The sequence below is a fragment of the Haplochromis burtoni genome, unplaced genomic scaffold (assembly GCF_018398535.1).
Source record: "Haplochromis burtoni strain Fernald_Lab_line unplaced genomic scaffold, NCSU_Asbu1 Contig_216, whole genome shotgun sequence".
NCBI classification, from domain to species: domain Eukaryota; kingdom Metazoa; phylum Chordata; class Actinopteri; order Cichliformes; family Cichlidae; genus Haplochromis; species Haplochromis burtoni.
The window spans coordinates 916,776-928,904 of record NW_024582577.1 but is presented as its reverse complement, the minus strand read 5'-3'; the positions used below and the strand labels follow the sequence as shown (position 1 = coordinate 928,904).

General features: G+C 38.4%; 1 protein-coding gene and 1 pseudogene across 1 annotated transcript; both read right to left on the bottom strand.

The window, feature by feature from the left end:
• The window catches only part of LOC102293126, a 4,099-nt pseudogene extending 708 nt beyond the window's left edge, over positions 1–3,391 (bottom strand).
• Positions 3,392–7,835: 4,444 nt separating this feature from the next.
• Positions 7,836–11,753, bottom strand: LOC102292820 (extracellular calcium-sensing receptor-like). The gene is made up of 11 exons (XM_005937915.1): positions 11,569–11,753; positions 11,201–11,435; positions 10,988–11,062; positions 10,690–10,869; positions 10,399–10,587; positions 9,794–10,276; positions 9,475–9,684; positions 9,241–9,364; positions 8,929–9,122; positions 8,569–8,850; positions 7,836–8,258 (listed from the first exon to the last, which is right to left on the bottom strand). The coding sequence occupies exons 1-11, from the start codon at positions 11,751–11,753 to the stop codon at positions 7,836–7,838; spliced, it is 2,580 nt and encodes an 859-aa protein (XP_005937977.1).
• Between the last annotated feature and the right edge of the window lie 376 nt (positions 11,754–12,129).

The window sequence follows — 12,129 nt, the reverse complement described above, 5'->3', positions numbered from 1 at the left end:
CGACAAGACCAGTCTGATGGACGGCCAATGAACACGAGCGAGCACAGGAAGCAGAGCTTGATTGACACAAGGAGCAGAAAGCTCAACTCTGAATTGTTGGCCCGGACCTTAACATGAGAATAGGAATATCATTATAATCAGTTTCTGTGAATTCTTTCAAACGATTCCTATATGCTTAATGTTTTGGAAACTTTTTTCCCAAAATGTACAGTGTCTCTGTTACACAGATATGCATTCTCACCATAGGTGTTTGACGATAGTGAAGGAATACCACAAACACAGCTGTTGTCACAGTGACACCAGAAACAGCTACTGCAGTCAGGGTAATTCCTAAGGTTTCATTGAAGGAAAGAAAATCCAGCTGGCGAGGAATGCAGGTTGTTCTTTTAGCATTAGACCAGAACTCAGATGGACATCGGTCACAGTGAGGGGAACCTGGGAGAAGAAAATACATACAGCAAAACGTAGATGTGCTGAAACTATTAAAGCCAGGATTATGGTATAATAAAAGATTGATGAATGAATATTGGAGTACTAAATAGATTAAATGCTTGTGAGGCTATTATATCTTCCTCACCAGTTTTATTGCTAATCTCCCCATCAGCACATGAAATACAGTCAAAACAGCAAACAGGTTGACCTTTTCTGGGTGCCATCCGTGTACCTGGGGGGCATCTTTCACTGCACACTGAAACAGGGACCTAAACAACAGGAAAAAAAAGAAAAATCCTATTCTCATGTATACAACGTATTATGACCCACAAAATTTTTTTTAATTCTCCTATTTTAGCTACCTGATTGGATCCTGTGGTCCACTGAATTGCTGACTCATTAAGGTGGAGGTCAAACCCATCCACACGACCAATCAAAACAAATTTTGCTGGGCCCTCACCCGTGTTCTGCCAGTTGAGAAGGTCATACTTTGCATGGATGTCAGCACCTTGGAAATAAAGCTGTTCACCCTGTGGTGTGGTGAAGTTTATTTTGGCCACATGCTGCAAGACCTGGAAATGTTGAAACAGTTAATATTCAGTAACTATTCAGTGTTTTAGTACAAAGTACTAGTCTAATTTTAAGGGGAATTGTAAATTCTTAATGTCCCTACTGCAAATGTAGCTTTTGAAAAACGGTATACATGGAAATTTGGGAGTGAAAGCAATGTTGCTAACCTCTATGGGTTTAATATCTGTTGGAAAGGAGCAAGTGGAGTTTTCATTTTCAGAAATGCTGTCTGTGTATGGGCAGGAGAGTAAGCTGTGAAGGGCATGTGCTGCAACATAAACTGCAAGGTAGACATTATATGTCACTCTTAGCTTGGAGGTGTCAGTAAAGTGATTCTGCACTTCTTCCAGGGTTTCTGTACCACTGCAGGGTTTAGAAGCATATGAAGAGACAGATGTAAGACCAGGACTACATTTAAACTCCTTTTCCCAAAATTCTCTTAAGAACTCATCATGAGGACGATGAGATGGATTCAAACTTCTGATATAATTTCCAAATCCAGGTATAGTTAAACTTCGAATGGCCACACCAAAAACACCAGCTGCCACTTTGCTTGTAACTGGATTTTGGAGCAGATCTCCACTGGTGCTCCAAGCCTCACTGGCCAGAAACTGCCTGTTAGTAACCTAGTAAGCAAAAGGACAAAGTAAGAAAAAAATGAAAAAAATATTCTGTTACAAACCTCAGTTCTGTCTTGCATTATGAATTTTATTATAGTTTCTCACATTTAACTTGTCAAGCTGAAGGAATAATTCCAACACATCTGTATACCATGTGAAGATCAAAATCACCCTTGCAGCTGAGGCCTGAATTGTGAGTGCTGCTCGTCTGGCATCACTCACAATATTTTCCCTTTGAAGAGTCTCTACAAATGCCAGACACACCTCAGCTCCCTGAATCGCTTCCTCAAATATCTGAAATTTACATTAAAGCAGAGAACCTTTAGATTCGTGTCAAACAGTTGTGAAGATTTCTTGCAAAGATAAAATTGCAACAAATAAACCACCTTTAATGCAACATGCCCATAATCATTATCTGTTATCACTGCTCCAATCCAGGTCCAATTGAAATGTATGGCAAGTTGGGCAAAAGCCCTGGCTTGGTAAATATCACTGGCCATGGTCCTGAAGAAATTAGGATATTGATGTCTATCACTCAGACAGGGACAGCTAGCTGTATAACTAATCTGAAAAAAAAAGTCATACTCATAAATACATATACATATAAATATACTGAAATATATAGTACATTTAACACAGGGTTCTACTATATAGCTGTGTTGCTAGAGTCTTTGTAGTTTTGTTTTTTCAGCAAGATTAAAATAATGCATTACTTGTGTGCACTATGATCAGTCAGAGTAAGAGTAAGTAAGTTGTATCAAATTCATGTATAGATTTGTGGGGGGGACATATACATACAGACACATATATATGTATAGATAGATAGATAGATAGTACAACTCACTAAAGGTACAGAGAGAGGCTCCAGGATTTTGGCGACTGTCTGAGTTGTTGCAGATGAGGAGCAACCAATGATCAAAGGAATGGGCTTATCACCTGATGACAATGGAAAATACAGTGAGATAAAGTTATAGTTTAAAGAAAACTAATAATACTTAATTTACTGGTTTATTTTAATTGCTCATTTTTAAATGAGGGCCAAAATTCCAAAACTAGATTTATTACCTCTTTCTTGTCCATAACCAGACTGCAGGGCTCTTGTGTTACAGTTAGTGCTGTCTCCACCAACCAGCAACAGTGATGCCTGCAAAGCCCACTGTGGGAGGCCACAGTTATCACGGATGTGGTAGCCCAGTTTTATACCTGGTAACAAGTTTGTACTATGATTTATTTCCTCCACTGCAAACACCATAGCATAGATGTACTGCAATGGAAGATTTTGCACCCTGGGCACCCAGGATAAAAGAAAAAAGCACAACAATTACTAGGTCATATTCATATATCATGACATTATTAACAAGAATGGAAAGAAAATAATTGACTGCATTTGGAATAGAAAAGACAGAAATAAAAATAATAGAGTTATCTTCTGTTTTTTCCTGTTTTTCCAAAATGCAGTGAAATTGTACAGTTATAAGAGTAAAAAAATGCATATAGATTTACCCAGTACAAGTATTGTTGTAGGGCTGCTGAGTGAAGTCATAGTTTATAGCTGGAGGATTGTAATGAAGATTAAAGAGCCCACCAATGATTACATCTCCATCTTCAAATAAACCCTGGTCTCCAGGTGTACCCCACCGAGAACAGGTCACCGTCTGAACTACCTGCACCCCCACCTGGAGCCCCAGCTGTCTGCCCACAAGCCCTACAAGGAGCAGGGATGGAGCAGTGCAGGACCAAAGAATGAAGATCCATTTGGCCCAGGACATGGACAGAGCTTTTCTGGATATTTCAAATATGCATATCATATTAAAACAACTTCTCAATGGTGTATCATACATTTATAAAATTTGCAAAAAAAAAAAATCTGTATTGCTAACGTTTAACAGTTCCCGAAATGCCTAATTGTATTATATTTTTCTTTATAAAGTAAGAAAAATACTTGTTCCTGGATGTTTACCACTGAAGGAGAACATTTCAAGACAATATGACAACAAAGATAGTTTCCACTAAAAGCTGGCAAGATATCTGAACTGACATACCCGTCTCTTGCTCTGCAAAACAAAGATGTTGTTCTAGGTATTTATAAGAGCTGTAAGGCTGATATTTGAAGCAGTAAACAAGATGAGCAAAACATCACTGAGGGTGACTGGTGTGTGCTGCAGAAACTGGAGTATTTACCTGGAGGGCGGTGACTACATGGACCAATAGATTTTCCTTGGAAACATTTTGTTGACCAGGTTTAGAAGATTTAATTTGAACTCAATAACAATGGAAAAAAACCACACAGAATACACCCATTCAAATGGCTGTTTTTATAATAGAAATGTTTTGAAATAGAAATGGAGCTATTTCACTGTATTATTTAGGTTGAATGTTGACTCTAACTCAACATTTGGCATTAACCCGGGATGCCCAATGGTTTGCAGAGGCACCCCCACGTCTCTGGGGAATAACAAACAGCATGTTTGACCTGCTAAAATATCAAATTTGCACTAGGCCGCAAACCTGACAGACGTTAATAAATAACCAAGCAATAAGTTCAGGTCTTCCCCTACACCTGAAGCTGAGAGAGCCAGATCTGGTATCTAGTATTATGAAAGGAGGCCATAGTGTTGACACTTAATCGCTACCAGCTGACGGTGAGATTTGCAGCTACATCTGTCGCAAGACTGCTGCAGCTCTGGTGAGTTTTGCCTCCATGAGTTCACACAACAGTGACAAAGACAGGGATGTCTATTCAGTGACTATTCCTGACTGTGTAAAGATGTGAGCTGTTCACATAAATCTAGTCAGTTATGATTAGATAAGTTAACATGTGATTTGACTCCAAAATAGGAAACAGTAGTAATACAAAAATGCAATAAGCTGTACCACCAGGAGCAATAAAACATTGGTCATGCTCAGTGACAAGTATGTGTAAAAAAACATCCCCGTATTTACCCTGGGAGATCTATTGCGTTAAATTGGGTTTCGGCTGTTTTAAATTAAATTTCAATCAACATAAACAAGTGTGAACCACCAATGATTTGTCTTTTTTTTTTTTACACTTTTATATCTACATGCAGGCAAGTGTGCAAACAGTGCAGGTTGTATCATAGCAGTGTGAGTTGTCAGTATGACTAGAAAAGTGTTATATAGTTGTCAGTCCATTTTATTCAGTTATATAGGTGCTTGTTCACATGTACCACACATATGATTATCATAATCCAAATGAGCTTGCACTTCTTATTTGAAAAGAATTATACAATGCAAAACAAAAAGGATTCACAAAGGAAAAACATTTGATGAAATTGTTTGAATCTGATCTATATTTGAAGCTTTCATCCTTTTCTTTTTTTTACTGACAGATTGCACCAGCAAACCATGTTTTGAGTGTTATTTCCCATGGAGTTAAGTCCTATTAAAAGGGTCATGGTACAGAGTGCCAAGGAAACTGTGAGGTAATTTTTATTGCATTGTGCTGTGTTTTATGGTTTTATGGAAAACATGGCACATTATTCATATACAGGGTCATGAATAATCAGGGCCAATCGTATACTTCTTTGCCCTCAGACTGCTGATTTATTTGTCATTCCTAGGGTATTTAAAAGTAAAATGGTAAGCAGAGCCTTTAGGTTTCAGGCCCCTCTTTGAAGCCACCTCTAGGTTTTGCTTCAGGTAAACAGATACCCCCTGCACTTTTAAGATTAGGCTTAAAACTTTGCTTTATAATAGGTGTAGATCAGGTGACCCTTAATTCTCTTGTGCTGCAACAGGTCTATGATGGGGATTTCCTGTAATAAACATTTCTTCTTCAGTCAAGTCTTTTCATTCTCTCTGTTTATACCTACTTTGCGCTTAATCATAATTATTATCTGGCTCTCTTCCTCTTGTCTTTTGTCCTGTCCCCCTCTCCTCACCCCCAGCTAGTAGTGGCAGATGGCTGCCCCTCCCTGAGCCTGGTTCTGCCAGAGGTTTCTTCCTGTTCAAATGAGTTTTTTTTTTCTTCCCACTGTTGACAAATGGTTGTTCAAAAGGGTCATCTGATCATTGAGATTTTCTTCTTCTTTTTTTCTTATTGTAGCTTTTTCACCTCATAATATAAAGTGTCTTGAAACAGAAGTTGAGTAGAAGTAGAAATTAATTGAAAAAAATCATTTAGGACACTTTAACCTCCTAAGACCCGAACTCTTCCACGGCATGCATTTTTAATTTCTCTGTGATATTTGGGCTGATTGGGTCCTGATGAATGTAAAAACAAAGAATTATCAGATTTTTTTTTTGCCTAATTTTTGTTTCTAACGAAAATGAGAGCCACATATGAGGATGTTTGTTTAAAATTTTGATATAACAGTAACAGTATAATGTCCTCGTAAGTGGATATCGGGCACTTGTAGAGCAAAATTGAGTATTTTGGTCTAAATAACCCAAAATGTGATGTCAACATATGTGGACGCCAGGTCCTAGGAGGTAAAAAAATAGAATAGTTTGGCTGAAAATTTAGCCTTTCAAAGAGCATTTTGGTCACTCATATAGGAGTGATTTGAGATATTTATACATTAGTGGAAAAAGGAAGAGAAGCTCCAAACAATTTGTACTTCAGGTCACTATGACCCTTTCATTAAGTTGCCAGGGTTTACCACTGTTGGTAATCATCTACACTAAGGTGTAAACAGCCTGCAGTGTGTATAGGAATTTCACAATTTAAAAAAAGAAAATGGAACATGGCTTAAACATGGCAAGAAATGACATGACCTCTACTTCTATTTGGCCTCTGAATGATTAATGTAAATGGATGCAGTAACAATAGATTAAAATATTTGCTTATTTATTTGCTTATTTATTATTATTATAAATGGACAAAGTGGTATTCAGAATTCCTTATTATTATTAAACAGACTTGTTTTCTTTTCTGTAAGTATAAAAGCATAGAGTAGTTTCATATAACACGTACAGGGTCATGGCAACAAATTCAAATGGAAATTACATCCAGCTTTTCAGCTTTACATGCAAATGAAAAATTGTTGATTGGGAAGGAACCTGTTCATGAAAAAGCCCCTTCAGATTGCCCCTGTCTCAGAAATGGCACTATAAAGAATCCACTCAGAGAGGAAATTATCTGAAAATAGCCTGCAGAGAGTGCCCTTACGCCAATATACATGAACGGCGTAGGCTCTCGTCTAAAACACCGCTGTGAATAGTTGTAGGGTGGTTGATGTACCAACCTCAAATCCTTTTTCTGTGCCACACATAAAACATACTGTCTATTCAAAATGGTTTACAGGAAGTGGCAGATATCAGTGACTGAAATACACAGTCTAAAGTGACATACGGTGGTGAGAGAGAGATGTGAGTAGAAACACAGTTAACCCCAAAATTACCTTTGAAAATAAAACATGGACTAACAGTGCAATCCATGAACTTTATTGTATTGTTATTGCAAATTGTATTTGGACTGAGACAAATTTCTTTGGGTCAAAGAAAAGACTGTTTGCAATGGCATAAGAGTGCTGTATGTACATTACTTTGAAAGCAGCCAGGGGAAGGAACAGAGTATCAATAAATGGTATGACACTACCATCTGCTGGCCATGACTTGGTACATGCAGTTTCAGCAAAATCTACATATCATCTTTAAAGTTATTTGTGTATGTGACATCTACCTATTTATCATGAACTTTGATTGTTGTATATATTTAGAATATATAAGATATTAATGTGATCTGCCTGACAGATTAGTCCTCTCTGGATGGAGTGTGTATCTTCCATTATCAAAGTCCAATGCCATTTTATTTATTTACTACCAAATGATATCATAAGTCGCCTCAGCACATCTTTGAGTATTTGATATCTATAAGTGTTTTGGGTTGGCCTGTTGTCTTTAAACTGGTGTGTAATGGTTGTGATAAGTTGTCCTGAACTCTCAATTTATTATCAACAAAACATATCAGTAAGTTAGAAAAGCAATCACTAAATTTAAATCAGTTTATGTGGATGGCATGATGAAAAAAAAAAAAAAACTGGCCTAGAACAAACAAAGTGAAGCATTTTACTGGGTGCAGGTTGTAATCAAAACTCAGGGAAAAAACCCCACTAAAAACATTGATATAGAACACATAATTGCATTATATTTGATTCTATCCTCTATTATTTACTAACAGTAGAACACCACTACTTTTTCTAATTCAATTCAGTTATTAATAAAAGACATTCTACACTCACATTTGAATAACTATCGAGCCATAAGATGTTTCTTTGTGTTCTTCTCAGGCCTCAAAAGAATAATGAAACATTTGGGGGCAAAAATGCAAAGCAGTAAACCATAGCTAGAGGCAAGTATTGCAAAAACTTCCACAGCAACAACATACTTCCCCGGAGAGCTAATGTAAGCAGGCACAAAGGACACCCAAACAGTGCAGAAAATCAGCATGCTGAAGGTGATCAGTTTGGCCTCATTGAAGTTGTCTGGAAGTTTACGAGCAAGAAACGCCAAGAGGAGGCAGGTACAGGCCAGCAGGCCAATGTAGCCTAGGACGAGGGAGAAGCCTACGACAGACTCCATGGTGCACTCCAAGGTGACCTTTGACCCTTGAAAACCAAAATCACTTTGAGGCCTGGGGGGACTGAGAGAGAGCCATATAACGCAGATGATAACCTGTATGGAGAACAAACAAACCTCAAAGTTATTATTATTTAAAAAATTATTATTATAATGAAGCATGGGATTTCCAATGAAATTTTACTGTAAAAATCATGCCCAAAAGTAATATTTAAATGTTCTTACTCCACTGTTGTTGCCCACATTTTTTAATTTACCTCATTTGTACATTAATGTACTTTATTTGTACATTAATTTACTTTATTTGTAGATGAGACAGCTAATAAAAAAGATTGTGATCTACTATAGAGAAAGGACACTATTGGCAAACATTCTCATTATGTCATCAATACAGGAATATGTGCACCTGTATACAGGTAAAGAAGCAGACACTTCCTCTCTGTTGGCCTGGGCCAAACCACTTCATTAAAGTTTCAGCACCAGGCCGAGCTGAGCGGAAAACAGCCAGAACCACAATGGTTTTTACCAGGAGGCAAGAAACACAAAGCACAAAGCTGATCCCAAATGCAGCCTGCTGGAACCGGCAGGACCAGACCGACGGGCGGCCAATGAACACAAGCGAGCACAGGAAGCAGAGCTTGAGTGACAGAAGAAGGAGGAAGCTCAGCTCTGAATTGTTGGCTCGTACCTGGATATGAGAAAAAATAAATATGAAACAATGAATCAATACTTTAAACTCTATTTCACATTTTGTCAAAGACCTCACCATAGGTGTTTGACGGTAGAATAGAAACACGACAAAGACAGTGGTTGTCACACTGACACCAGACACAGCTGCTGTTGTGAGAGTAATGCCCAAAGTTTCATTAAAAGAAAGAAAGTCCAGCTGGCGAGGGATGCAGGCAATTCTTTCAACATTAGACCAGAACTCAGACGGACACTGCTCACACTGAAGTGAATCTGGTAAAGAAGTGAGGAAAAGCAGATTGAAAATAGGAAAATAAAAAGTGCAGATGAACTTAAAGTAGACAAGGGTCAAGGAAAACACTACCCCAGAACTCTGCTTACATTTCCTTACCAGTTCTATTGCTAATCTCCCCTTCAGCACATGGGATACAGTCAAAACAGCAGACAGGTTCCCCTTTCCTATCTGCCATCCGTGTACCTGGGCGACAGCTTTTACTGCACACTGAATCAGGCACCTAAATAAAAACCACAAGACACATGGCATAATCTTATAAAAATTGACAAGAACACTACTTTCTGCAGCAAATTAATCAGTAACCTTTAGGCAGTTTGTTAATCTGACTACCTGATTTGATCCTGTGCTCCACTGAATAGCTGACTCATTAAGGTGGAGGTCAAAACCATCTACATGACCGACCACAACAAGTTTTAGCGTCCCCTTGGGTGTGTTCTGCCAGTTCACAAGGTCATACTTTGCTCGGGGGTCACCTCCTTGGAAATAAAACACTTCTCCTTGTGGTGTTGTGAGATTCACTGTGTTTAAGTGTTGCAATAGCTGAAAGCACAGTATTGAGAATATAAAGTGCTTTATAGTATTCAACTTATTGAAATCTTAAAATCCAGCACTTGTGTTTAATAGCTCACACAGTGATAATTATGATCACCTCTACAGTTCTGATGTGTTTTGGAGAGGAACAAGAAGAGATGTTGTTTTGAGGAGGGATTTTTCCACTGGGGCAGGAGAGTAGGCTGTGAAGGGCGTGGGCTGCAGCATAAACAGCAAGGTAGACATTATACACCACTCTTAGCTGGGTGATGTCGCTAAAGAAATGCTGCACTTCATTTATGGACTCTGTCCCACTGCAGGGTGGTATAGAAGCTTTTTTCACATGGGATGAGGTAGAAGTATTGTGTGAGGCATTCACAATACTGCATCCAAACTCCTTTTCCCAAAATTCTCTCAGAAATTCATCATCAGGACGATGAGATGGGCTCAACTTTTTTAGATAATTTTCAAATCCAGGTATTGTTGAACTCCGAATGGCAACACCAACAACTCCACTTGCAACCTTAGAGATTGTAATATCTTGAAGAAGATCATCACTGGTACTCCAGGCCTCACTGGCCAGAAACTGTCTGCCAGTCACCTAAGGAAATATCAAAATAAAGAAAGTTTGCAATAAAACCAGCAGTGCTTTTATTTTTCAGAACACAAGTTTGTGTTTACTGATGAACTCCTATGCTACTAGTGTCAATATATTTTACTCACATTTCTCTTGGCAAGTTCCACAAATATTTTCTGTACATCTGTATACCAGCAAAAGATCAGAATCACAGTTGCAGTTGAAGACTGGATCGTAAGCGCCACCCGTCTGGCATCACTCACAATAGTTTCTCTGTGAACAGTCTCAATGAATTCTAAACACACCCTTTTCCCCTTAATCTCTTCCTGAAATACCTGAAATATGGCGGTATAAACAACCACTATGTTATCTTTTATTATATAAGACGGACACAAAGATTTATTCAGCAATTTACAGCATAATAGGAAAACATGCACCTGTATTGCCTTTTGACCATAATCATTGTTCGCAAGCACAGCTCCAATCCAAGTCCAGTTGAGGCGTATGGCCATTTGTGCCATGGTCCGAGCTTGGTAAATATCACTGGGGATTGTTCTGAAGAAGTTAGGAAAGTTGGACCTGTCACTAAGACAGGGGCAGCTAGCCAAGTAGCTGATCTGTGAGCCACACAAATATCAGTTTTTTACAACTTACAAAATATATTAGCTCTTCAAAGATGACTATACAATATTATCATCAGTCATTGTTCCCATTATAAAAACTTACAACTGGTACAGAGAGAGGCCCTAGGATCCTAGAGAGTATCACTCCTGTTGTAGATGCGTGACCTCCAATGAGTAAAGGAACAGGCTGAACACCTGATGATTGGATAAATAAATAAATAAATAAATAAAAGCAGCATCTTTACACAGTCATAGGATCATATTATTTGTTGTTTGACATGAACTTTTCAAATTTTAACTTCATGACATTTGAAATCAAACCTGCTGTCTCTCCGGGTTGTTCATAAGCTTCAGAATAAAGTGTAGAGGCTGTTAAATTGCAGCTGTGTCTGTCTCCTCCAACCAGTGAGAGAGCACTTTGCAGAGCCCAGGGGTATCGGCCGCAGCTATCAAGTATATGATAACCTAGTTTTATTCCTGGTAGCAGAGCGCTGTTTTGATTTATTTCCTCCACGGCAAATGCCATAGCATACATATATTTTAGTGCTTGTAAATCTAAACTGTGACCACAGGAGGAAAAAAATCATAGTGAATTAAACAACCTGTGAAAGGCAAGGTTACAGGATATGCTTTTATAATATGAAATAATACATATTGCAGCAAACAAACAAACATGTTTTGAGTAAGTTTTACCTTCTACAAGGTTCATAATGTGGCAGTCTGGTGTAGTCCTGTTCTACAGCTGAAGGTATGTAATGCAAACTAAAGAGTCCACCGATAATCACATCTCCATCCTGAAAGACACCCCTGTTGCTTGGCGCACCCAACTGGGAGCACACCGTCACCTGCACCCCCTGCAGTCCCACTGGTTTGCCCATTATGCTGACAAGTAGCAGGGAGAGGGCTGAGGAGAGCCACTTAGTGGGTTGCAAGGGGAGCCAAAATGTGGAAGCAGCCATTCTGTATATGGCACACATGAATGTCAGAAAATTCATGAATCGTAATTACAGTAAATCTAGTAAATGTGTAACACAATTCACCCCAAAACAGCTTCATCAAACCTGTAAAATAAGTCAAATACACTTTTACTAAATAAAACATTTAATTAAATCCTATAGAGCTTCATATGAGTTCTTCAAGAAGAAAGGGCATTTTAAACAAAAACATGATTTCACCTGGTTACAAAGTCCAAACTATCTCGACCAACACATATCTGCCTCCCTCTCTGCACATGTGAGGTGTTGATGTGGGTAT

Excerpts from the sequence above, each read along its gene's own strand:
- LOC102292820 (XM_005937915.1), bottom strand. The coding sequence starts at position 11,753 with ATGGGCAAACCAGTGGGACTGCAGGGGGTGCAGGTGACGGTGTGCTCC. Across the intron at positions 9,685-9,793 it reads AACACATCAGAACTGTAGAG|CTATTGCAACACTTAAACAC; the intron begins GTGATCATAATT and ends CTGTGCTTTCAG. Across the intron at positions 8,259-8,568 it reads GCTTCTTTACCTGTATACAG|GTTATCATCTGCGTTATATG; the intron begins GTGCACATATTC and ends TTCTCCATACAG.